Here is a 26,518-nt window from a genome sequence, read left to right as displayed (position 1 = left end):
AGTATGTCTGATATGTATAAAACTACAATCTTTCACCTATTGACGGCACAAATCGAGTCTCTATCATCTGCTGTTTCGGAAGTATCTCATACCGTTGGCTAAATGTGGGCTTCTGCGCGTCGGTCTTCGACTGTGGCGTGTTTCGCTTACTCTTCGTTGATACGACTGTCGATCATGATTTTGGTTTCAGTCAAGAGAATTGCACCAGACAGTCCGAATGTGTGGGCAGTGGGCACAGTTGCCACACGGAGCACTACCTCTCTTCTTAACAGAGCAAATGGTTGACCGTGTGTTGCCTCTCCACCATGCCACTGTGACACATGAACGTCAAGGACAAGCCTTTGCCAAGGATGCAACAGAAGCGCCATCGGAAGGCATGGAGTCAGTCACTGTGGCTTTTGCACGCCTTTGTTGCATCCGACAGATGACCTCCTGATCGTGAAGAACTCATTGGCTGGACGCTGAAGAAGTGTGGACACAAGGAATTCTTCATCCGATCTGCTGCTTCGTCGACAGCAACTCGATGGCTCCAGTCGGCACTCGTCGGAAACGCGATAAGATACAAAAGTCCTACAGCCATCAAGCCTCTCCGCATACACGAGGCTCGACCGTGCGCATCTCCTTGCGTACTGCATCCCGAGACGGGAGTACCCAGGGAATGGGGCCAAGCACCTTGCATTGCACGTGGAAACTGAGCGCACTGATGTCGGGCAGCCGTTGACAGGGATGCCTGCAGGGTACTTTGAATAATACCGGCTGTATTTTGTCATGGACATTTGCAGATACCTGAATGAAGTTAATCGGGGCCCGGAGACCTGGTTGGTGGGATCTTGCACATCATTTGATTGCTATCGAGGAGGAGAGTAATGGCATGCCCTCGGCAATTGCAAAGGTGTCCAACATGGCGTGAGTATAGATTGAAAAGGCGTGGGCGAAATATGAGATTGATGTCGTCCTAGTTCTCAATGATGACTTACTTCTGCTTTGCATCATACGCGTGATTCCGGACATCGCTCGCCGCTGGTTGTGTATGTTGCCTCGGTTGAATTGTAAAGAGGCCTCGCGCTCCATGGAAAGCTTGAGTCGTAGGCACGGAAGAGCAATCGAAGTGCCTAAGGCAGTTATTGCTTCATTGTGATCAATTGAAAGAAACAAGGACTCTTATCAACCTCAGTTGGCCAATCGTTGTTGGTCCGCGGCCTGTTGAGGAGAAGGTGCATAACGTTTAAAGCACTGGGATCCAGCGGCGATGAGATTCGCAGGCCATCTGGATACCGTATCGGACGATTTCCCATTCACCGAGTATATTTCCAAATAGAAATGCAACAGGCATGAAACTCCTGTAAAGGAAGGTGTGTTGTGACAGATTCAAGCGTAACCAATAGTTGCTGGTCCGCGGCTCTGGGGAGGCATGCGTGAAACTGCAGGATCTAGAATCTACCGACATCGAGCTTCAGATTCGATCATGCAGCCAAATCGAATGATGGGCCATTCACAATCAGAGCTTGTCAAGTCATCTTGGATGGTTTTCTGGCCCCAGTAATCATAGTAGCAAAGAGTACGAAAGATGCTGGTCAGATGCGCCAATAGAAAGTGTCCACGGGCGGTCAGTACGAAGATCCGCGGATATGCGGACGCTTCCCTCTCCAAAGGCTGGACTTACTCTGGAAGGATCACGAGAGGCAATGAGCAAGAGTGGAAGAGGCAACATGCAAGCCGTGGACATCATGGACATCACGGCTTACTATCAATTACTAGAGATTCAATCTCACGTTCAAATGAATATAAAAGCTTCATGAAATCACCTGTCAGTCTCCATCACACAGCAACAGCTTCAAAAGCAACAAGAGCAACAGTCTCAATCATCTCGACATCTCAAGTCACATAACACTTTTCTTTTTGGATTTCCCTCAAGACTCCAATTCCATACTTCAAAATGTCTCAAATTGAGCCCACTCCCAAGCACACCTTTGCTGAGCGTGCCGCCGCCAACGACTTCAACGATGCGCAGATCCTCAACTCCAACAACCCTGCCGGTGCAGAGATCCCCCAGGACTCTGATGTTGTTGTCGCAGGTGGAGGTATCCATGGTCTCATCTATGCTATTCATGCGGCCAAGTACAAGCCTGGCAAGCTCAACATCTCCCTGATCGAGAAAAGCACCAAGCCCGGCTACAAGATCGGCGAGAGTACCCTGCCGCTCTTCTCACTGTGGTGCAAGATGCACGGCCTGACTGCCGAGTACATGTTGCGTCTCTTTGGTCTCAAGGACGGCCTTTGCTTCTATTTCCTAGACCGTGAGAACCAGGGGGAGTATACCGACTTCTGCAGCAACGGTACCCCCGGTGTCTTCCTGAGCGGATTCCAGGTTGAGCGTCCCATCAGCGAGCTGCTCTTCACCCTGTTGGCTCAGCGCAACGGCGTCAACGTCTTCCACGGCCGCCAAGTCGACTTCAACGGCAGCACCATTCAGGGTGGAGTCAAGAGCAATAAGATTGCCATCAACCCCGGCAAGTTCGACGGCAAGCCTGCTACCACCATCGACTCCTCCCTGCTTGTGGATGCCACCGGTCGCTTCCGCCAACTGGCTTCCAAGAAGGCGTCACTCCACCGGTTCGAGGGCTGGAACTACGACGCTTTCTGGGGATACTTCGACTGCCCCACTGATGAGAGCAACATCCCCTTCCGCTACTACGAGGGTGACCACACCAACCACCTGTGCTTCCCCGAGGGTTGGGCCTGGGTCATCCGTCTTCCCTCTTGGGAAGGCAGCTCCATCCCCAACCTGATGGACATGATCTCCTACCTGCTCGACTGCGCTGAGGCTGGTGTTCCCGGTGACCAGATCCCCAGCTCTGAGGAGCTTGCCAAGATGTTCGACCTTAAGTTCCGCTGGACTACTAGCATCGGTTTCGCCGTCCGCAACGATGTCAAGTACCCCGAGGATATGTCTGCCTACGGAACCCGCGAGGCTGAGCGCAAGTTCAACTACTTCGTCCAAAAGTACGATCTCATCAAGAAGTTCATGGGCAACTTCCGACTCATCGAGAACCTGTACGGACCTGGAACCACCTGGTACATCCGCAAGTCCCTCACCTACCAGTCCCCCGTTGTTTCCGGTCCCGGCTGGTTGGCCGTTGGTGATGCCTGCGGCTTCACCAACCCATTGCACTCCCCCGGTATCACTGCCGCCATGTCTACCTCGACCTACGCCGCTGAGCTGACTCACAAGGCGCTCGACGAGGCCAAGCGTGTGGCAGATGCCAAGGAGGCTGAGATGTCCATCCGCAAGACACTGGCTCCCTATGACGAGTTTGCGAAGAAACTCATTCCTTCTCTGAACCAGATGAACAAGTTCCACTACGTCTGCTTCCGTGAACCTCGCCTTGGACCCCAGGTCTCCTTCCTGTGGCAGTTCTTCGCTGGTATCGGTATTCCGGGCTGGCAACTCATTCGTCAGGATTACAACCTGACCTTCGACACCTACGTCGATCACTCAATCAACTGGGCCTGGGGCTCGCAGGTTCCCGAGTTCGATGCTGTCGCCCGCAAAGCGATTGAGCTTATCGCTCCGATTCCACTGGAGGAGACTATCCCCGAATCGGTCGTCCGCGAGGTGATCGACTTTTCCAACGAGATCAAGCGCGCAGCCGTCGACTCCAACCGCTTCAACTTCCGCTGGGACGGTCTCCTGCGCTACTACGATCTGTACCTCAACTACGACGAGAAGAAGAACTGGAAGGACGTCTTCTCCCGCCAGTGCAAGGGCTGCGGAGCCTGGCTCGTTTGCCGCCCCGACTGGCTCAAGTGCCACTCCTGTGGTAAGCAGCGAACGGCTGAGGAGGCGGCCATCACCTGGAACCCCCCTCTGGCTGTCGACGAGGTCAAAGCGCTGGTGCGGGCTTCTGACGCTAAGCCTGCTTCTCGGGCGGCCCCCAAGGAAGCCGTTCACGAGCAGCAGCTCAAGGACGGCTCCGTGGTGGTTTCTCACGCGGTGGAGATCACTGCTTAAGTGGCTGGAAATTATTCAGAAGGAAGTCTTGTATAGGTGTCTTTCCTCCCTTTTCCCATTTCAGCTCTTTGTGATGTCTATTTTTTTTATTTTTGATTTTGTGGCTTTTTGTCCGAGAAAGTGAATGATTTGCGACTAGATGTGTCCCCTGCTTTTTGTGTTTTGTTGCTCAGTTTGCTGTGTTGGAAAATTACCTAGACTTTCGTTTGAATAGTACAATCTGAAAACTTGACCTTTAATCTCTTCGTCTTATGGATCTGGAATGTAGCTGTGGCTCTGTCTGATAAGCTCCCCCTTTCAATAAACAATTCGATGCATCTTTGTCCTATTCCAATAATGTGTTCTTTCAGCTTCCGACTCCTATTTGAAGTTCGGGATGGGAAACCATGTGTACAGGCAGGATTTTTCTTACTCCGTGTGTCATGTTTCGTGTCCAGCTAGTACAATCCGACCCCAGATAGCTCGGCCCCTATGATTCACATGTTTCCAGATCATAGATAAATTGAAACAGAGAACACGCGATCAGACTGATTCCGTACTGTTCACGTCCGCTTCCGCTATTTGAGGATATGACGAACTACCTATGCACCAAAGAAAATAAATAAAACATTCATACTGAGACAGGTCCAAGTAAGTCGTTCACGCTCAATGCCAAAAATTACATGCACTGTTGATGTAAGCTCAATTTATACTGCGCCAACGATGAAGTTCCCTGCAACGCCTCCAACAACTCCAATATCTTGTTAATGTGCCACTGTAACACCTTCACCTTCTCCCCACTGGTCCAGCCACCACCCCAGGCTCCGCCCGCTGCCGCTGTCGCCGCCGTATACGCGCTTTGCGGGTGCGGCATGGCGGCGCTCGCGGTTGTGTCGAAATCCCCAGCTCCCTGCGCAAAAGCGAAAAACTCCGTTGCGGAGTTTCCTTTCGAGACGGTGCCCATGTTATTCTGGAAGTCTGTTGCCTGGCCTGGCCCTGAGCTTAGGGCCATTCCTGTTCCGAGGGTTGTTCCGTCCGCACTCAGGACAGCATGCAGAAGTACTTGGCCTACAAGTGCTGCCGATGAGGCTGGTTGTAGCACACGGCGCAGACTCCCTGTGCAGGCGCGCTTCTCGGAGCTCGAGTTGAAGGGGATTTGTGAGTGGGACTGCGAGTGTGATTGACTACCCGGCACGTCTCGGTTCCCGATGCTAAAGCACTGCTCAAGAACGAGGATACAGGCGTCCATGCAAGCGTCCATGCACATCATGCGTAGTGTGACGGTGGTACTTGGTGCGTGCATGAGATGGAACGCCTCATGACGGAAGAGCTTGAAACGGATGAGACCGAGCTCGAGACTGAGATGCATGTTTTGAATTGAGGGTGCGCGTGCTAGAGAGAGCCTATACTGGGTGATGTGCTTGTCGGTAGCTAAATTCCCGCCAGTTACAGAGCCAGAAGTTGGGGTGTTATCGACCGGAATTATACTGGCGGGATTGAAGGTGCTGCCGTCGGGAAGCGTGCTGCCTAGTAACTGGTAGAAGGCGAGTTTATTGTCCAGTGCGTCCAATTTGGAACAGAGCTCTGCAGCCTCTGCGGGGGAGACGGGTCCGGGACGACTGATGCAGTCCTCTGCACGACGGGAGAGATGAGCCAAGGCTAGTGCGTACTCCAGGTAATGTCTTGTCTGGTTGAGGCGATCGCGGTGCTCTTGCGAAATAGCTGGTGAGAAGGCCCCGTCGTCTGGAAGACCAGGGGCTTTGGAAGGTGGGCTGTGGTGCATTTCTGGTCGGATAAAGTAGCTGCTATTGTGGTAGATACCGGGCGAAGTCCAATCCAGTAGGCAGATGAAGGACCAGAGTTGCCAACGCCATTCGCGATCTAGAATAGGAGTACTCTCATCGGACGGTCCATCGAGAGACGCATCGATAGCGGAGGAGATGACGTCCAGGTGGAGCTTGAGGTACTCGGATGGCGCAGCAAACGATCTCGCCGCTAGCAGGAGCAGGATCTTAATGGATACGACTTTCAACGAGACATCAGTCGATGTAGCAATGTGATTTCCGCCTTGCCGAGTTAACTTTCCCTTCATCTCTTGCGGTGGCAGAGCTGGTTCCTCGGTAAGGATTGGCTTGGTAGAGGGATGGAAGGAGTCCAGATCTGCGGGCGATATCAGGGTCCGCGAGCCTTTCCATAAATCTCGAGCCAGCGCGTCAATGTCTGTATTGGCGAGTCCCAGCTCTTGAGCTTTCCCTGGGTCCAGATCAATGGTTGCGAGACTGGCAGCTGCCAAAATCATGGAGACCTTGATATCGAGGTGCTTCAACGAGGTTGCGGAGCTGGCGAGATCCAGCCCTTGTCGTGCCCATTCAACCTCTTCAATATCGCGGAGAATTTGCTGGACGTCGATGAAGCCGGTCAGCGACGCAGCTGCGGATATCTAAATCGAGGCGTTAGTCTCGGAGGCTCTCGCGATGCTAACAATCATTTCGAGGTAATAGTGAAGGCTCACGTAATGCAAAATCAAGCCCCAAAGCAACGAGCTTTCCGGTAGCAATCCAAGCAATGACGATTTCCACTGATTGAGATCCGGGTTCTGACCTTGCAAATCTGTACCATTCTAGGTCAGTTCAACCACTCTCAACGCATCACTGAGACGTTCAAACGTACCCCAACCGACAAAGCCTGCAGAACTGCCGCTTGAAACCCCGCGGGATGGGGGTCTGTAGTCCAACAGGGTCAAATCTAAGCCCTCAGTCGGATCCTTGCTTTTGCTCCTGATATTCTCGATCAAAGCTGTGTTTAATGTCTTCAGCTCCTGGACCTCCTCAGTTAACTTCAGAATGAGTTTCGGTAGTTGCTCAAGGCTGTCTCGGTGGTTCCTCCTACTCTTGGTCAGCGATATGCACATGCGTCGTTGGCTATATCAAGTGATCGAGTTCAACAACTCACTCCGGTCTTTGTCCCTCCTCCCATGTACACATGTGTCCTTCTCCTCGTGCCTGGCAGGCACCACATGGATCGAACCGATCGCATTTGAGCTTCCGCCGCCGACATGAGTGGCAGCTGAAGATCTTCTTGTCTTTGCCTTTTTTAGGCGCCACATTTGGCTGTGAAGCGCCCGCTTGAGCAGGGGCTTTGGCTTTCTCGACGCTCTCTGCTGCTGCAACGGGCTTTGCAGAAGAATCCTTAGCTGTCATAACGAGGTGGATATCGCGTGCTTGGCCTGAAAGATTTCAAAGGTGTCGAAGGGTCAGAGGAATTTCACATAACAGCTATGAACAATGGCTCTGGGTGGTAGCAGGTGGACACCTGACCGAAGGGCACACTTCCTACATGAATGGAAAGCAGGGTTATGGCGAAGCCCAAAACAGAATAGAAAGGTATGGAATAGGGATCCAAAAAAGTCCCGATGCCCTGATACAGACTTCAGAGCAGGAAATCTCCTGCAGCTAGATCCTGAGTGCACCTCCTGCAGCTGTTCCCTGAAGAAAGGCTGAGACCAGAGCCTACCAGAGACTAGATCTGACTCAGCGCTGCATACGCGTCGCCAGTACCCAGCGGCTGTGCAGAAGAGCCAATACAGCTGCCCCTTGCGATCTTTCAGTGTCAAGTTTGGGGGCCATTGGCAAAGCTGAAGATGGATTTTTTCCCTCGCCGCGGACTTGTCCATAGAAGACCATGACGACACAGCTGGAGCACCCTCTTAATCGACATTCAGCTCTGATTTTCAGCTCTGACAACTCCGGTAATCATCTAACAATTCAGCTTCATCCAGATGTAGTCAACTTGAGAGTCCGATATTATAACATAAGCGACTGCTGATTCTGGGTTCCAGTTCCTTCCAGTCACAAGCGTCGGAGGTTATCATGGGCTGAAGAGATGCGGGCGTTCTCGCAGATGTTTTGAGTTCGCTGTATCGCTTTGTCGGTCCACAAGTGACACTAGCGCAGTATCACGATGGTAATGTACTAAGGTACTGTACTAAACTACTAATCATGCAGATTATTGCAGTATAAGGAAGTCTGATGACTGATGAGTGGTAGATAAGGGTAATATTTCCGCTCGTGGACTTTCCTTCTGCTCAAGAGCCAGTGGGACTCAATCATCTGGTATATCAATACACCACGCTAAGATCGCATCCCGGTCAGCCGAACGGTTAGCTCCAGTCCAGGCGGGTTTTTCTTCTCGCGTGGAATACGAAGTGAGATCCACCTTATTCCTGTCTTAGAGTTCGGAGTTTTTGGTCATGCTGACATGCACTCTTATTCAAGAATGAACACAATCATAGTGACTCTACTCTTTCCACTATACAATTGTGTGTGTCATGTATGGACTAGCACTCGTTGATTCTCCATGCGTTCAGCTCCAGTACGAATCCTATGAGGTTTGATCGGACGCGAGAATTCCTCATACACAATCCAGAAAGTTTAAGCCAATCATCCACCCGTTTTAAATTAAACTTCGCGTGGCTGCTTCAGGTATCCTTTGAAGAAGCCCAAAGCGAAGCCGTCCGCGTTCGCAAACCGTCTTCCATCACGCTCAGACCGTTCATGTGTTTAGTCCATGAACTTTATGAAGTCATGTCGGGCCTTCTTGTAGCAAAGTCAACGTACTTTGGCACCTCATGCTTATTTCGGTCGCTCCTGTTCTTTCTGTTCCTTCTGTTGTCGATCTTGAACCGTGCCGTCTCCGACTCCGGTAAGATTTCCCCACAAGGATTTCTGCACAGTGCACACTTCTCTGAAAAAAAGCCTGACAATCAGGATGTTGCTATATGATTGGAGTTCTAGCCGCTGTCGATTGCTCCACGTTGAGTAGTATGACCATGTGAAGCGTGGACTCTGTCGAGAAGCATGTGCAAGTATTCCATTGATTGGGGTTGTTGCATTGCTCCGGATGGCAAAGGACCATGACATGGACAGTCCGACTGAGTTTGCAATCATGTCGAGTCATTCGGTATAGCGAATTTCCTTCGAAGGAAGCAGAGGTTGGAAGGACTGCCATTGCGGCATCAATTCCAAGCTTGGCTCTAAAACGTGCACTCCATCTCTGAAGGAGCCAAATGACGTCTGCTTACTTCTTGACTCGAGCAATGTTTGGCACAGGACTATGCAAAGGTCCAAATGGCCAGTTCTCGGCCCCTCTTCACTGGGTGAGGCTAGTCCGAATCCCGTGAGAATCTCGAAGTATACGATTGGTCATGCGATTGTCTTCTTCTACCGTACACAAGCTTTGTCATGATGTTCTTTCTGGAAGAGTGATTGACAAATTTTGGCGGTCTCCGAAACCCGATCACCAAGACTCCGAGTGTATCAACCTTGTCGGTAATGTAGTTGAGTAATCACGGAGCTGAGCGACGCCATCAAAGACGCCAAAATCTCACCTTCGGCAGGATTTCTGCTATCTGATACGTTGACGAAGCAGTGTCCACAATCAGCACCGTTCAAACTTGGCTGAATGGGTGTCAGCCTTTCTTCAAATTCAGCCAGCATCGCGCAAGCGTTTTTAATTGGGTTCTACTTCTCCTCTTGGACAACAGACCACTCCTTTTAACAAGACCGCCAGGATCAGGTCTGTTACAGAGAGCGATTGCTGGGCGGTGATGGATTGCGGCAATCGGTCCGCATTCAGGGAAGTCCGGCAAGGCCCGTTCCGTTAAGGAAGATAACAAAGATAGAAAAGGGTCGAGCGTCCGACTAGAGTCCGTATGAGAATCATTATGTAATGCAGCGTTCTGCCGTCCACCACGTGATCAAAGGAGCTTTGTCGTCAACAACCTGCATCGGCAGGCGGACTCAACAACAAACTTCACAAGGTAAATCTACCGGCAGTGTCTACAAACACATGACATTGTGAGCCTCTCAAACCATCCAAGGTGGGCCGAGGCAGCTCAAGGATTGTTTTTACACTTGACTCGAACATTCCTTTTCCATTTCAATACCACCGTAGCGTCCAGACCCTGGACAAGCTAGACCTCTTTAGAGACAAGGAGCCTTCAAGCCTTCAGGTCGCTTCCTGCGGGTACGGAAAATCCTCAGATACTGTACAAGACTATAGTGTACAGTTGTACACTATACAGTGTACATTTATACATTACTACACTGTGCACTTTGATTCGCCTCCTTGGAAAAGGCCACAAGAGTCAGGCAAGGAGCGAGGGGTCAATATCAACACAAGGGGTGGAAGGTATAACCGAGCTGCCGTTTTAGGCAAACGTTCAAGATTGCAGCACATGCTGTACAAGACGCACTAGTAGGGTCAGGCTCACGCCATTACCGCACAGACATTCTCCGCCAAGCCTGAGATGTACAATGGCATTATCATGTGAACTTGATAACTTAGAATCCTCATTTTCTTCGAAGTCGCCCTGCACCCCCACACGCTGCCAATTTCTGTCCAGATTGAGCCGAGTCCACGATATGGACCCTGGTATCCATTCAGTCATTTGTCAACTTCGAGTATATGTCACAGTATCTCGTCAAAGCACATTTGCTCTTAGCATCAATACTTATATCTGGTTATCGAGGTATCGCCCTTATGCAGTGATGGTTTGTCATATTGGAAGGCTTGTGCCGCGACTGAGCACTAGTTACTAATCAGTAGTCAAAGCTGCTCAAAGTATGCATGTTGCGCACGTGCTCACGAACTAATACCTCCTACGGTTCAAGAACTTCAGTCTACCTGTTGTTTTACACGGAACGCGGGAGTCAACGTGCTGGTATGAATGATTGATCTTGTCGTTACTTGATTTTGAAAGGTACCTGAATGGATGCCTAAATATGGTAGAGGTTTGAAAGTCGTCCTATACATGAGAGATGCTCTCGCCGGGTGAGCATGGCCTAAGGTATTGCCCGTCTATGCCTAGTAGCGATCATGCCGCAGACAGTTAAATACGCTTTCATCTCTGTCTTCATAGCAAGGCTTTATCCGATGGGGGTTACTCTTTAAAGGCCATCACGGCGGGCTTCTCAAGGCATAGGGGTTAGCACCAAAGCTCACAAGAACAGAATGTGCCGTATCATGAGATTCTCTGTTGTGAATATCGTTGTTTCATTCGGCTTAGTTTTCCTCCTTTTCGAAAATTATACTGCTCTGAGGCTCTCCGGGGACTTTTACGGCTTGCTTGGCGGCCCCGCAAATGTAAATCCTTGTGTGTACTGAGGATTCAACAAAAAAGCAGGCTATAAGAAAAAGAACATTGACCATGATGAACACAACATCAAAAGAAAAAACATACAACAGTTAGGGTTCGCATGTGGTCACCCACCATACTACTAACTAACCGGCGTGTGGCTTGAGTACGGCTGAGCGGACGGGAAGCCCTATTTTCCACACCCTATGGTCGTATGTACTTGGACTCACTACAAGACAAAACGAGACATTTCGCAACAATGTAGAATGGAAGGATCAATATCCAAAGACTTAGTCCAGTTAAGCCCTTATAAGCGAAACTCGTATCTTTACCAAGTCTGAGAAGAACAATTTTCTACCTCTGAGAAAACTCAGACTTGTTTAAGTGTGTATTCGATCTTGGCTGCCGCTCTACCATAAAAGTAAGGATTCAGCAGCCTTTCACGAGAACGTATTGAACAATCACAGGCAATGTATCAATCAAGTAAAAATTTGAACACACAAAACATACAACAGCCAGGATTCGCATGTGGTCACCCACCATACTACTAACTGGCCGGCGTGTGGCTTAAGTACGGCTGAGCGGACGGGAAGCCCTGTTCTCCACACCCTGTGGTCGTGTGTGATTAATCCTTCTTTGGACTGCCATATACGAGTCCGATGTATTATGAAAAGGAAAGGATGACCCTGTCGAGACTTGCCAGCAAATGAAGATTTACCAAGGACTTACCATAGGGTACTTAATTCTTGTGCATGATCACTGTCTGACGACCTTATCATCATTACAAGACACAATCAAAAACGCTACTGGGGAAATTTGATACTCTGGGTACTCTCGATTTTATTAAAAGGGATATCGCGTCTCTCCTGTGTGTTTATGGTCAATATATGTCTTTTGAAAATACCTTAGACTTTCACAGTTTGCGCATAGACGAAGCTAGGTCCGGGGAAAAAACTGAATATATAAAAGGGAAACAAAACCTTCCGCTGCCCCTACATCTCTTGGTCACCAAAACATAGGCGTCATACGGAGTGATAAATTGAAACATACCAGAAAATAAACGGTAAGTGACAGAATTCTGATTGCTGTTATGAATGATAAGACAGCTATCAGATTGATGACCCAGTGTTATAAAGTAGACACGTGTACGCCTATACTTGCAGAGCATCAGGATTGCCTTTCTTCTACCTCAATAACCCACCTCGTTCAAAATGAGAACCATAAGAATTTCATTTCCAGTTGAAGTATCGGTCAAGGTAGAGCTGGTAGCTCGTTGAACAGAAAGGTGATAGGCCTGCCGCCTAGGGAACAATCTACGCGTTTTAGAGTTTGCTTTTATCATTGCTAACAGACCGCTGATAATTGTACCCAGGACAGTGAAAGCACCCGTGACAACTCGAAAATCTCACTTTTCAGTTTTTGCTAGCTTGTAGCCTTGACTGAGAGGAGCTAGAGAACAAAATTTGATATTCGGCACACTGATGCAGCCATCGATGCTGTGAGTTGAAGTATTCATTTGAAATTCGTCCGCTTCTGGTCCGCATCTGCCCGTTCGGATAGTACACGGCAGTCGCGATGATCTCTTGGACTGCTCGAGAAGAAGGTAATTACTCATTTGATTAAGCCTTACAGTGGGCCAGGGGATACTCGTCTCTCTCGTTTATACAATTAGTCTATCACACACTATGTTTCCAAGCCAGAAGACACTACCACAACGTCTCAAGAGAGGAGAAGTGCCAGTCTCTAATCTGTCCTTATGGAAGAGAGAGAGAGAGGGAGAGAGACGAAGGGAGAGATAGAGATTGATACAATATTTGAGAGGCCAAGCGACTCTATGCTGCCCCACGTGCAGGTGTGGCCTAGACATTGTTAGGAAGTCGAAAGCCATTGGGTAGTTTGGCTCTACGTGTAGATCATTCGATCCTCATTAAACAAATTCACAAACAGTATTCCAGTTGTGAGCTATAAAGAAGCATTGGACGGTAGATATTGAGCAAATTTATATACATCTACTAGTGATCAAAGGCGAGACCTTGTTCTCCATGGTCAACACCTGGTCGGGGTAATAGCGACCCAACGTCGGTTGACATATCAGTCCATCTCAGATCATCTTACAAGGTTGGATTCTTTTTTCTTCAAGTCAAATGTTCACCCAATATAAGGTATACGTTTGTGGCCACTCTATCGACTAATTTCAGACCCTACCTTCTCTTCAGGATACACATGCCCACTTTGTGGAGTTGGATGGCGATGAACTTGTCAAAAAATGTCTTCAAAGTATTCTTCATTGAGCAAGGCACAGACCGTACGTTTGGTCTCGCCATGCTTCATCGCCACTTTGATCTCGAACCCGGTGGAATGCTTGTTGATTACGAGGGTACATCTGTGCCTTGGAACGAGTCCCATGTCTCCGAAATGAACCCCCTTGAGCCCGCCATCTGGGCAATCTCGTCAGATGGCGACATCAAACCCACTGGGTTTTGTTTCTCGGCGGGCAATGGCCTGACTATGGGAGAGTAAGATTTACGATTCATGAAGCGCTTCGAAGGACTGCTTCACAAGCATAAAGCCACCCAATTATTCGGCCTTTGCCGATCTCCCGGAGACGATTTCAATGGTCTGTGTGAAAGTGCGTTCCAGGTTTCGTGTCTTTGGCTCAAGAACGAGATATCGATGGCCGTCGTCGGGGGATAATAATATACAAAATTGCAAGATCTGGAGTCGAAGTTATAAATGGCAGCAAGCTTGTCGGTTTGTGGAATATCTAGTTCCTATTAACATTAGCAGTTGACCCTACTGATTTCAATACTATGGCGCACACCTTTATGGATAATGGAACTTCACTAATATCACATCCTTAAAATGTCGCCGTTGCGATCGATTCCACCTCGGAAATGATCCGCAACAACTCTCCCCCGGAGCACGGTCTCTTCGATGATCCCTTGCACATGTTTAGGTTCAATGCGTCCATACCAAATCCCCTTGCCCGCCAGCGGATGCAACTCTCCTGTCGTCTCTGGACCCATCGTCATCTTCGGTGGGATATAGACGATCACATTCCCTGCGTATTTGTGCCCTCCAATATGGCTGATCAATCCCACGTTACTGTGGCTCGGCCCGTCTTGAACACCGCTGCTCCCATCGAACTGGAATCCGGCTGTACTTAGCACTCGTTGAAACTCCTTCTCGAGCACAGGAGCCATGATCCCGCATCGCATGTCTCGTCCTCCGTGTCCGCAAATGAGGATCGTCGGAGACTGCTGGATGTTCATGACCTTAGAGAACTGGCTTTCCAGGTCGGGCACGCGGATCATGTCCCGTTGCTTAGCTTCAGGGAGGGAGGAGTGCATCTCATGGAGCTGGGTCGGCAAAAGGAATGCGCGAATGAAGGTTTCGAGATCTGCGGTCGGGATGGAAGGGATGTATTTGAAAGCTGGAAAGAGTAGTGCTGAGGCGGCAGTGGAACTTGGCACGGATGGTTTGAGAGACGAGTTGGTGACAAGGAGATTGTTGAATGGCTATACCGCCATAATTACGATCAGCAAAATGAAGATATGATCTGTAGTCGATGCAATATTTTGGGTTGATGTTAAAAGCTCACTTACGTCAAGATACGGCCCACCACGGCCCATCATTTGTTTCAATCCCCGGACGAGTGCACCCCATCCCTGCTCTTTTCCATCGTCTTCTATCCGGCTGGTCCAGTCCCGCTGTCCCGTGCAGACAACAAGCTGCTGCGCATACGCCGCCATCGTCCCATTCAACGCTTGTTTATGGTCGATCGGCAGACCTTCGGGGAGCGCTGGTGTTGTGGGACAATTGCAAGTAGTCTCTGGGCAGCTTTTCGTAACCGGAAACGGAGGAGGTATCTCGAGGCGAGCTCGGAGTCGACTGGCCCGATGTCTTGTCGTCGCGAGTGTTCTTGTCAATTTTGGGGCATTGGTAGCTTGTCTGCTACAGTCGCGCACTAGCGACTCCGCGAGCCTGGGTAACTTCACGTTCATTCCTGTGGGATCTGCCGCGTGGCGGAGGTAAGTGCATTGGCCGCGCGGGAAACCTCCGGCTAGAAAGTGACATGAAGATCAAGGCGAGCTTTATCTCCGAAGCGACGCATCCCCGGGGCGGGGATAAGCGGACTGCACTTCGACCGCGTCATAGTTGAGCAGACTGGGCCACCGAGAGGTTAGGTCGGCTAAGGTGTTGATGAGGACGTTTTCATACATCTGTTCAAACGAATCCAACATTGCGATCATAAATCTTTCAGCTGAGCGCAAGCGCGAAACTTGAGAGGGTTTTCCAAATTGGCGACGATGGTTGTGTGCACGTGACTGGACGCCACAAGGCTGTCTGTTAGCTGTCCGTCGAGAGATGCTTGACATCCATAACCAGCGATACAACATACAGATGGCCCAGCCTTTTTGACGCAGACATCTTAGAGCGAGTAGTCCTTGAAAGTTCAACATGCACGACGCGCACGCGGTGACCTCGCCATTCTTTGAAAATGAAGCCTTACAAGCGAATACCGGAACTGCTTCAGCGAAGGAGGTCCTTGAATATCGCAGAAGATCGGCCCCTTGATCTGGCGAATGGTCAACACCAGACCAGATGTTTAATATTCAGTCACTAAGCTGGCTAGATTTCGCACAATCCTGCTCAACGCCATTTGAGTGCCTTGAAAAGAGTGTTTCGAAATCTTAAGGGCACCAAACTCTTCCCATCTGCAACCGCCGAAATCTCGAATCCTTCTACGTTGCTGACAAGCCGTTATCCTCATTAGTCAGTACTCAGTACAGTACTGAATAGTAAATTGTATGTACTGGTGACTAGACTAATCTTGACGGGAAATTTTACATCCATCCTCCAGAGTCCACCCGTCCTGCTGCTTCGCGAATGTTATGTCATACCTGGTCTCTCGGGCCAACATCCAAGTCGTTGGAGCATCCTCGGGGGTAACAACCTCTCCCTTTCGCTAAGCTCCTTACTTCGATTTTCCACAAAAGACCATACGACTCCCCTCTCAATCTAAGCACATCCATTCGGCCGGTTGCTCAAGCACTGGTTGACAATGGTTCCCTGCAGACTGACGTTGTAAGCCTCGCAGCTAACACCCCCGGACGCATTCACGCAGATACTATAACAGCGCTGGGCATCGTTATAAAGGTTCTCAATCTGGAAGGTGGCATTGGCACTCCAGCTGATGCAGCACCCCTCGTAGCAAATATCACGTGGGCCGCCCGACTTCCAGCTCCCATCGAGGCGGATGCGCCCAAGCAGTGCAATACAGGCGGCGCCCACGGCAACATGCGCGGCACTGCAGACGATTTGGTTGCGAGTCCAGTCCATCTCCCGTTTATCGATGGCGGCAGCGGTCGTCGTCGTGGGTATCGCCGCTACCGAGGACGAGATGTCGGATTTGCTATGCTGCTTGTTGTACTGGGAGGGCAGTGCGCGGTACGCCACCCCTAGACCCGGGACGCTCGATGTGCTGGCGTAGAGCTCGATCAAGCTCTCTTCTGGCCCATTCTTGCCGCTCACAGCACTTAACAGGCCTCCCTGCATCTGCGTGCTCGTAACGTTGGCATATGCGGGATAGGCGTTCATTGAAAAGACGTTGTGCAGAAACACGAGGTCGCCCCAGAGTGCCTGACTCGCGGCATTTTGCGCCAGATTTGCAATCACCTGTAGCTCACGGGCGTTGTCCAAGGAGTGGATTCCCACCACCGTCTGCATGTGCGGCAGTTCAGTCTCCGCGAAGCCAGTGATGTTCAGCCAGACATCGCCGCTGGATTCCACTGAGGATGTGGCGATATTGCCGTAGGCTAATGCTTGGATGCTGTCTTTGTAGCTGAGCTGCTGGCTGTGGGCGGTTCGTCCGAGTAGCACTCCAGCGAGGAGATATATCGAAAAAGTTCTCATTGTTATTGGAGGGTATCAAGAAACCGGAAGAGCAGAGGGAGAGGAGGCCGAGGAGGGTCTGAGCTGAGAGACTGATCAGACAGTAGCTTGCTGTGCTTGTTTCTGTGCATATCCAGCTGGTGGAATTGACTCTATTTATAAGGCTTCCGAGAGTATAACCCTCATAGTTGAGCATGGATGCTTACCCGATCATTAGCAACCGATACTGGTCTTGATTCAGTTTCCAGGGCCGTCAAAAGTCCGCTCTTTGGCCAGTAGCATTGAGCCGCTAGACGAAGGTGCATCCCTAGAGACACTAGGGGACCAGGGGTTGATTTCGCATTAGAACAGCGTGACATTGGAGAGGGGTAGTTTCAAGGCAACAGCGAAGCAGTACCCACTTAGGACTAACCAGGCCGATAGGTGACTGTAAGATCTGTGTGAACGTCGCATGTGCACACAGCCAAGCTCTGACTGATACACCATGAGATGGTGTTTGAAAATCGAGCATGAGGCGCTAAATGCGAGAGGAAGGAGCGACTGGGATCGCGATGGGTTTACTTGCTATAGCTAATGATAAGACTTTCGGTTGTTACCGTAGCCTAGCTCCGTATAAGTATGTCTTTGAGTCATATGGGCGTCTGATGAGGGCCTGAACTGGTTGTGCTCTCCGCTCAAAAAAGATTTCAGCATTGAACTTGTTCTGTTGATCACTACGGAGTACTAAGACGGTGAAAATAATAGTATGTGTGACAGTGTGAGCAACTGAGCATGGCAGTAGCATGGCAGTAGCATGGCAGTAGCATGGCAGTAGCATGGCAGTAGCATGGCAGTAGCTTGGCAGTAGCTTGGCAGTAGCTTGGCAGTAGCTTGGCAGTAGCATGGCAGTAGCATGGCAGTAGCTTGGCAGTAGCTTGGCAGTAGCGTGGCAGTAGCGTGGCAGTAGCGTGGCAGTAGCGTGGCAGTAGCGCGGTATTAGCTCGATCCTTTCGCGGGACTTTGCGAAGTCGGTGCGCGATTTTTTCTGATTGGATAAATCGTCGGTTTCGGTTTCGGAGAAGATATAATACCTACTGTCTTTCCTTCTGGGCAATGGAGAAAAAGTGCACAACTTCAAATTCCTGCTCCCGTTCACTGTCTCAATAACCGATGGCATACACTCCACGACCACAATTTTTGTTAACCCTCTTTCGCGAACTCATCAATACTGTCATCCATTCCGCAGGAGATGATCCACTACTTGCGCGAGCTCATCGACTCTTTCAGAAAGACCCTGCTCAAACCGACCATATTTTACTTTTAGCACCTATTGCTCTCGGGATTATTCTCAAACTTCTAGTAAGCTACTGACACAAAATCCTGATTGTCTACGAAAACTAACCGATTTAGGTCCGATACATCATTGGCCATGTATTGAAGTCCATTCTCATCCTCGAGTCTGTGGAAAAGCAGGTCAATAGCTCTCAGTTCGGAGACAAGAAGCTAGTTCCCTCAAGTCGTTACTTGCTCCAGACTAGTGCTGTCCTTTACCGCAGAGGGGGTTTTCGTCTTCTCCTGAATGGCATCGGCTCCGCGTGTACCTACTGGGTGATGCACTCCTCGTTGACGAAAATATCAACCATCTTACTTCCTACTCCGGTGGCGTATATTGTTGCATCAATACTGCTCGCGGAGACCCATTTCTTCTGGACCGCAAAAACTATCCTTCCACCCGACCAGCTGCGCTTCGTGTCTAGTCCCCACGATCGCCGACGATGGAGAGCTCTGGCACTTCCCACTTTGATCTACTCCGCGGCCGAAGCAGTGATGATGTATCTGCCGGATGTGTTCAACAGCACTCTTGCTCCAGCGTCGATCGAGAAGGTCACGATGGAGAGTTCAGCGTATATTGTCAGATCCGAGATCCTGATATCGGCGCTCATGCTTTTTACCCACCTATCTCTCCTCCTTCCCTCTTCTATTATGTTATTGCTGGTACAGGCCAGTCTTCTGCCACCTAGCTGCGAGACGCTGATTGTGAGGCCGTCACGAGAGCAGCAACAAGGTATACGGGTAGGAGAGATCTTTTCGGCGGCCAACGGACGACCGCTACAGGCACGGGAGGCGGCGCAGATGATTGGGACAATGAGGTTACTTTATTGTCTGGAAGTGCATGGAAAGATGTGTTTATGTTTGCTTGTAATCACCGCTATGGTGCATCTAATGGTTTACTCCATCTTGTGAAAGGAAGTATCAGCGCCTCGCGGGTACATCTTTGTTAAAAGCAAGGTACAGTTCAACTGGGAGCTGATTCGTGAATCACCAGTAATATAAAGCACTTATCAAAGAGGTCAACACGCGCTAAATTACCACCAAGGCCAATCTCGAATTCGAACCACCAAAGGTACTCGGGAATGCATCCGCATCGTAGTGCTCTGGTGAAATTCTAATAGTCTGGGTAGTGTGGGTCACTGGGTACCAGCCTGCCAATTCCCAGTCCAGAGAGCCGATTATCCGGCAGGGGGACAAGCTAATATTAGCAACAAAAAGAAAATCGAAATCGCCCGACCAGGGACTCGAACCCTGAGCCTCCAGATAACTCTTTCTTGTTTAAAAGTCTGGCACTCTGACCAATTGAGTTAGCCGGGCTTTCGATGTGTTTCATCACTCAGAATATGTTTATCAATCTATTTTGCTACCAGCCTCGGAGATTGCGGCTTCAGAGTCCGCGGAAGCTTTTTGTGATTCACTCATTGCGACTGACATGGCCCAACATAATATCGAGATCACCCTGAGCAGCGATCGGCGTCAACTGACACGGGAACACAGACCGTGGACTTCGTTTTCATCCTATAACAGCAATTAGGCACCTCCAAGATCTGGTCCTTATGGCCACGATGAGCTTTGTCTCACCATGGAAATGCTCCGCCGAATTCAATTGACACCTTCATTCGCGCGAGCTCGCAGATGCACGCCGGCTAGCCTCCGCTCACCCATACTTTGCTTTTCGGCCACTGGTCTCCCAAGACTAGCATCGACACTTCATACGCACAAGAAACTTGACCTTCCGGCTCTCGATCGGAAATGGCAAGCAAAATGGCAAGCGCTCGAGGCGCGACCGCGATCGGTGCTGAAAAACCAGGCCGAGACCGACTCGAAGCCAAAATCATACATCCTGTCGATGTTCCCTTATCCGTCGGGAACCCTGCACATGGGACATCTCAGAGTGTATACGATCTCTGATGTGATCTCACGGTATCACAGAATGTGTGGCCGGGATGTGTTACATCCTATGGGATGGGACGCGTTTGGCCTACCCGCTGAGAATGCAGCTATTGAGCGCGGCGTTGATCCTGCGGTCTGGACGGAGCAGAATATTGCACGGATGAAGGAGCAATTGAAGTGTATCTCAGCTCATTTTGATTGGGACAGGGTTCGTCATACTGAAAGCGCGACATTTGGCTCAAGGTTCTAGAAATGAAAGACTGACAAGATCCATGTCTACAGGAACTAGCGACCTGCGCCCCCGAATTCTACGAGCACACACAGCGACTATTTCTCATGCTTCACGAGAAAGGACTAGCTTATCAGGCGGAAGCGTTGGTGAATTACGATCCCATTGACAAGACAGTGCTTGCGAACGAACAAGTGGATGCGAATGGGTTTTCGTGGCGATCTGGCGCCAAAGTTGAGAAGCTGAAACTCAAACAATGGTTCTTCCGCATCACGCGATTCAAGGAAGATCTGCTTAAGGACCTCGATTCGCTCGCTGGGGGCTGGCCCGAGCGAGTGTTGTCCATGCAACGGAACTGGTTGGGAAAATCATACGGCGCAAACGTCACATTTCCAGTCACCACCGGCCCTGATGGACAGGAGGTCCGTGTAGAAGTATTCACCACACGTCCAGATACTCTGCACGGTGTGGAGTATCTTGCTCTGGCGCTGGACCATCCCATTGTTGTCAAGGCAGCTGAGACCGACTCGGCGCTTCGGAAATTCTTGGATGAAGCCGCATCGTTGCCAGCTGATTCAAAGGCCGGCTATCGCTTGAAAGATGTGACTGCATCTCATCCACTACGGCTGATCGATGGTGAAAGCTCTCACCTTCAGAGAAGATTGCCCATCTTCGCCGCACCGTATGTCCTGAGCGACTACGGAGAAGGTGCCGTTATGGCCGTGCCGGGTCATGACGCCCGAGATCTGGCTTTCTGCAAGGAAAACATGAATCCAGAAACCATTCCAATCGTGATCGAGCCGGAGTCTTCACTTAGCGGTGCAAATGACAGCACAATACCTGCCAAGGACGCTAAAGCTTTCACTCAGGATGGTCTGCTAACCTCTCGAAGTGGGAAGTACCAAGGCCTGCATTCCCGAGAAGCCGCAAAGCAAATTGTGGCGGACTTGATAAAAGTTGGCCATGCTCGATTTGTTGAAAAGTGGCGCCTTCGAGACTGGCTCATCAGCCGGCAAAGGTATTGGGGAGCCCCGATTCCCATCATTCACTGCGGCAAATGTGGCCCAGTCCCGGTCCCGACTAAGGATCTCCCTGTGAAATTGCCCACGATCGAAGGAGAATGGTTGAAAGGGAAGAAAGGTAACCCTCTTGAGTCATCCGAGGACTGGCTGCACACCGAGTGTCCCAGCTGCGGTGGTCCTGGCAAGCGTGATACGGATACCATGGATACCTTTGTTGACTCGTCCTGGTACTTTTTGCGTTTTCTGGATCCCGCAAACAAGGAGGCACCCTTTTCACCCTCCCTTGCACGACCGGTAGACGTGTACATCGGCGGCGTTGAGCATGCAATTCTGCATCTCCTGTACGCTCGATTTATCTACAAGTTCCTTGCTCAGTCCGAGCTGTTCCCCCAAGGCCTTGACACCGGTAATGGCCCCGCTGAGCCTTTCAAGACACTCTTGTCCCAGGGTATGGTTCATGGTAAGACTTTTACAGAGCCCTCAACTGGCCGATTCTTGCTACCATCTGAAGTCGACCTGACAAGCCCTGACCAACCCTTGATCAAGGGAACTCAGATGACGCCCAACGTGTCTTTTGAGAAGATGTCCAAGAGCAAATACAATGGCGTGGACCCCACTGTCTGTGCTGCAAAGTATGGTGCTGATGCAACCCGTGCTCACATTCTGTTTTCTGCCCCTGTCAGCGAAGTTCTCGAGTGGGACGAAACCAAGATTGTCGGGGTTGAGCGTTGGTTTGGTCGACTGTGGAAGTTGGTTCTCGATACTCAGCAGTCCTTGACCCGCGCATCATTATCCATTCCTGTGGACGACATGGAGAGATCCGATGGACACATCGTAGACTTGCCAACCTCTCTGCAGGAACTGAGTGACTCTGATGCGGATGCAATTCTAGCATCGCATAAAATTGTGTCATCTGTGACTTCGTGCATCGAGTCAGACCCTTACGGGTTGAACACGGTCATTTCCGACTTGATCAAATTGACCAATGCTCTTTCATCTACTCCACCATCCAGCCCCCTCGTGCTCTATCTATCCGTCTCATCTCTTCTCCGCCTTCTCGCCCCCGTCGCACCAGCCTTTGCATCAGAGGCTTGGGAGATCCTCCACGAGAAGGTTGTAAAATCCAGTGGCCTTGAGGTTTCAGTACCCTCAGTTCACTCCAGCCCCTGGCCCACTCCCCTCCTCACCCAAGAGCAAGCAGAGATTCTCTCTACACGTGGTGGCCAAACAGTTGCAGTTCAAATCAATGGAAAGCTACGCTGTGCAGTCACCATTCCACGAATGGAGCAATCCAGTTCTGCACCCGCTGGTGGCAAGGGTCCATCGAAGGAAGAACAAGACTGGATTATCGGTCGAGTCTTGGAAACAGCGGAGGGTAAGCTATGGTTGCAAGAGAAGAATGATTGGGAGAAGAGGAAGCGGGTCATCGTTGTTAAGGGAGGGAAGTTGATGAATGTTGTCTATTAACCCATTGCATTCGCATGGCGTTGCATTGCATTTGCATTGACGTTGTGCTCTATGGGCCTGATTGTTGGATTGGCTCTGCATTACCGGCCAGCGTGTCCGTCCTTGTGTATTTTTACAAACCCTCGCATCTGAATATCAACTGTACAGTAGATCCTCTATAAGGTTTCAAATAAAGCTTGAGACGAGAGTTGTTCCTTATCTGGATCGGATCCATAGGAGGTCCGCTCGTGCATTCCAGTGCACGCTACACAGGTTTCTCCTGCTTCCATTACATTCATTTCACTCCGATCAGCTTCGATACCAAACACAAGCTAAGTTATATGCAAAAAACTCCCCCAGCATGACCACCACGCGAGAAGGTAGAGGGAAATCATCGTTCAAGGAGCTGGTTGATCCCATCCAGAAAGCCAGAAACGTCGCCACAAGCGCCAGACGGTGGTCAACGTAGCAAAGCGTGCTCTTCTTTGCGCAGGTGATTACACGCAATACACCGACCTCGGACCTGGACACGCCAAACTACGCCTAGAAAAATATATGACTCGCCAGAAGTTGGACATCCCTTGGCTTTTACTGAATACGCCCGACATGGATTGGAGCAACACTATGGCTAAATCGCTGATGACTTTTTGGAAAAACAGTAATGACAGTTGCGAGTCGGAATGATACACTGGACTGTGTTAACTCTCAATGATACGCTTTCCGAGAAGTTGATTTCTGGACTGGGAATCTAATGAAGGCCAAAGGCGATGAGATGGAGTCAGTCTGAGCGCTTGGCAGAAATTCTCCTTCTGAATGCCTGAGACGCGCTTTCGATATTTCCATCGTGAAAACATTTGATCTCAAGCGAAGACCATATTTGGAGACTGCCTTTGATAACCTGAAAAAATTGTGAATTTTCTAGCCGTCCACGAAGTGGAAACTGTTCGACATTGAAAAGTTGTACTGTACCCCCTTGACTGCGCGAGCTGACGTTCAAAGGAGCATGGCAACATACCGACGAGAAGCTTTTGCAGGACATGGTCAAGATTCCATGCAAGCAGAAGTTTATCATCGAGGCGTCTCTCGGATCTCCATTCCTACAGAGCCAGGGATGTCATACAGAAACAACCTCTTGGGAGAGATGTGCTTTATTGTGGAAGGAGCAAACCCTCCTAGTATGTGGCTGGGCTCCCGAATGTATCCTGACGGGATTGATCATTTTGTCTTCGACCATATCGATTGATCTGATATGTGGACCATACACGATCCAGGATATTGCAGACAAGGTCGCGGGGAGCAACCGTACACGATAATCTCAGATCTTAAATCAGATGAGGAAGTACTGTCCACATCCGGCGAACCCTTGTTTGCACTTGAGCAAAGAGAGCCGTGCGGAGCCTCAGGGTAGGATCTCGATTGTCGGTCATCAGAACCATGGAAACCATTCTTCGTACACTGATCTCAAGGACTGACTTCGTTCCCGAAATTGACTTTCTACCGTTGCCCGTCTTTGGGCATGTGACAAATTGTTCTTCCCTTAATTACCATGCACCGCTATCCGCACGAGGTCCGCTGATGCACTTTCTACCCCGCGCCCGAAAAGCCACCTCCCTTAGATCTCATAAGGTGACTAGCCGAAAGACCCCGGAAGATTTTGTCACCAGCTTAATTGTCTGACGCGAATCAACTTTTTCGTACGTATGAGCTTCTTACCTCAAATCTCTGTCTCTTTCACGCCTGAGTTCGTCTGAAGTCCCGAGACGACCTTCATCGGGTAGACGAACCCACAGAAGAGAGTCCATCGGCAAGCGGGTCTATTGAGAAAGCTTGGCAAAGCTTGGGCGACGGCAATAAATACCTAGCCCAGCTAATTTCGAACCTCGAGAATGGGTGAGAACATCTTTATAACTGGTGCCTGCGGTTATATGTAAGTATCAATCCACTTCGTCTCGACCAAGTCAGTGTCTTGAACATGAAGCTTGGGACTGACTGATGAAAGAGGAGGATCTATTATTGCAAGCTTCGCCCACGTCAAGGATGGCCTGCTCGCGAAAGCGACAATACATGCTGCTGTTCGCTCGGAAGAGCAAGCTCAGAGCCTTACCAAAAATAATGTGGTTGCTGCAAAAATTGACCTGAACAATCCATATGCCTTGGCGGGCTATATGATACGCAATGACGGTGAGCGACATCCCATTTCTGGCATGTCGGCCTATTTCCAACGGATCAAGGCCCCAATCATTTTCATCATTTTCGCCTGTGTCTCTTACCCTGTGAGACTCGAGTCATTCTGAAACTGATATGATATATACTGTTGCAGTGAGTATCATTGTTCACACTGCAACATCCATAGACGGAGACATCGCGCATAACCTGATAGAAGCGCTCAAACGGCGACGTGAGGCAAACGGGAAGAAAGCGTGCTTCATCCATGTAAGTAGCCGACAAAGCTCTCGACCTTGAGTCGGGCATGTCCATTTTTGGATCGCCTTACTGAGTCTAATCGCAGAACTCGGGTCTATCAGCATTTGACGAAAGTACCGGATGGCCCTTCGGACACGTGAGAGATACTGACCCCGTGTATTTTCTCGAAAAACAGTGTACGGACACGTATGTCGTGCGGGAGGTGAGATCATTCCAACCCATACTCCGATCATTCGCACCTATCATCGGCGCTGAGTACTTATACTGTCGCATCCAGGTTGATGTCCTCGTTGCCGAACAGACAGAATCGGCCGGGTTGACGGGTCTGATAGTGTTACCTTCATCTCTGTGTTAGTATTTGGCTGAAGAAGACATGAACGACAGTAGCGATTGGCAGAGCGGCAATCTTCTGACCTCTTTGGCTTGATAGATGGGCGAGGAGGCGGAACATGGAATCAAACCACGCTACTACTACCGGCCCTCATTCGAACGGCTATTGCGAATAGGCAAGTCTTCAAGTTTGCCAGGGATAAGGTATGTCAAAGATCACGTCAAATTCGCAGCGCTCGACTCGCTAGATGTCTATTCTGTTGCTATTCTCCTTGAGAATAGAACCCATCCCTCGATCGATCAAGATTCTGATGTGTCAACAAGGAAATTCTTCTCACGCATATATCCGACCTCACGACATTCTACATTCAAATAGTTGAAGCTGTGCTCCAAAAACGAGCCCTGCCGGCCGGCACATCAGGCTATTACTTCACAGTCTCACACTCGGCCAGATGGTGGGAGATTCTGGATCGACTAGCAATCGCAATGCACAATCGTGGACTCGTGGACGAGCCAACTGCAAAGACATGGCCGGATGATGCATTTGCAGCAGAGGCACTGGACCTTCCCGTCAATCTGACCCTGACCATGTGGGACTCGAGGTATGTCAGAAGAGACAATTCCTCAACTACAGAACATAAAGCTAAATCGCGCAGTCCAAAGGTGAGTTGTTTGAATAAGGACCTGATCGGTTGGAAACCGGTCTGGGATCGTGAGAGGTTGTTGGAAAGTCTTGATGAGGAAATTGAAAACTATCTGGAGCTGGCTAGGTCCAAGGATAGTCCTTGAGTGTCTTTGAAACGCTACAAATGAACTTAGTAAATGCGAGACTGGGAACTGTC

The 26,518-nt window shown here is 50.0% G+C and overlaps 7 protein-coding genes across 7 annotated transcripts; 4 read left to right on the top strand and 3 right to left on the bottom strand.

The window, feature by feature from the left end:
• Positions 1–1,936: 1,936 nt before the first annotated feature.
• Positions 1,937–4,012, top strand: N7539_003218 (uncharacterized protein; the record flags this gene model as incomplete). Its single annotated transcript, XM_056932820.1, has 1 exon — positions 1,937–4,012. The coding sequence occupies one exon, from the start codon at positions 1,937–1,939 to the stop codon at positions 4,010–4,012; it is 2,076 nt and encodes a 691-aa protein (XP_056792779.1).
• A 658-nt stretch (positions 4,013–4,670) lies between these two features.
• N7539_003217 (uncharacterized protein) lies at positions 4,671–7,191 on the bottom strand (the record flags this gene model as incomplete). Its single annotated transcript, XM_056932819.1, has 4 exons — positions 4,671–6,431; positions 6,504–6,601; positions 6,662–6,876; positions 6,944–7,191. 4 exons carry the CDS (start codon positions 7,189–7,191, stop codon positions 4,671–4,673), a joined length of 2,322 nt encoding a protein of 773 aa, XP_056792778.1.
• A 6,158-nt stretch (positions 7,192–13,349) lies between these two features.
• Positions 13,350–13,646, top strand: N7539_003216 (uncharacterized protein; the record flags this gene model as incomplete). Its single annotated transcript, XM_056932818.1, has 1 exon — positions 13,350–13,646. The coding sequence occupies one exon, from the start codon at positions 13,350–13,352 to the stop codon at positions 13,644–13,646; it is 297 nt and encodes a 98-aa protein (XP_056792777.1).
• A 329-nt stretch (positions 13,647–13,975) lies between these two features.
• On the bottom strand, positions 13,976–15,130 carry N7539_003215 (sucrase/ferredoxin-like domain-containing protein; the record flags this gene model as incomplete). Its single annotated transcript, XM_056932817.1, has 2 exons — positions 13,976–14,644; positions 14,732–15,130. The coding sequence occupies 2 exons, from the start codon at positions 15,128–15,130 to the stop codon at positions 13,976–13,978; spliced, it is 1,068 nt and encodes a 355-aa protein (XP_056792776.1).
• Positions 15,131–16,148: 1,018 nt separating this feature from the next.
• On the bottom strand, positions 16,149–17,042 carry N7539_003214 (uncharacterized protein; the record flags this gene model as incomplete). The annotated part of the gene is made up of 1 exon (XM_056932816.1): positions 16,149–17,042. The coding sequence occupies one exon, from the start codon at positions 17,040–17,042 to the stop codon at positions 16,149–16,151; it is 894 nt and encodes a 297-aa protein (XP_056792775.1).
• Positions 17,043–19,914: 2,872 nt separating this feature from the next.
• Positions 19,915–22,943, top strand: N7539_003213 (leucine--tRNA ligase NAM2; the record flags this gene model as incomplete). The annotated part of the gene is made up of 2 exons (XM_056932815.1): positions 19,915–20,433; positions 20,541–22,943. The coding sequence occupies 2 exons, from the start codon at positions 19,915–19,917 to the stop codon at positions 22,941–22,943; spliced, it is 2,922 nt and encodes a 973-aa protein (XP_056792774.1).
• Positions 22,944–24,808: 1,865 nt separating this feature from the next.
• N7539_003212 (NAD-dependent epimerase/dehydratase family protein) lies at positions 24,809–26,465 on the top strand (the record flags this gene model as incomplete). The annotated part of the gene is made up of 8 exons (XM_056932814.1): positions 24,809–24,849; positions 24,922–25,103; positions 25,243–25,355; positions 25,432–25,548; positions 25,624–25,696; positions 25,777–25,880; positions 26,001–26,278; positions 26,333–26,465. The coding sequence occupies 8 exons, from the start codon at positions 24,809–24,811 to the stop codon at positions 26,463–26,465; spliced, it is 1,041 nt and encodes a 346-aa protein (XP_056792773.1).
• Between the last annotated feature and the right edge of the window lie 53 nt (positions 26,466–26,518).

Source organism: Penicillium diatomitis (assembly GCF_028827545.1).
Source record: "Penicillium diatomitis strain IBT 30728 chromosome Unknown utg000003l_segment0_segment0, whole genome shotgun sequence".
In the NCBI taxonomy this organism is placed as follows: Eukaryota; Fungi; Ascomycota; class Eurotiomycetes; order Eurotiales; family Aspergillaceae; genus Penicillium; species Penicillium diatomitis.
The sequence above is the reverse complement of the archived record's forward strand: the minus strand, read 5'-3'. Positions and strand labels throughout refer to the sequence as shown.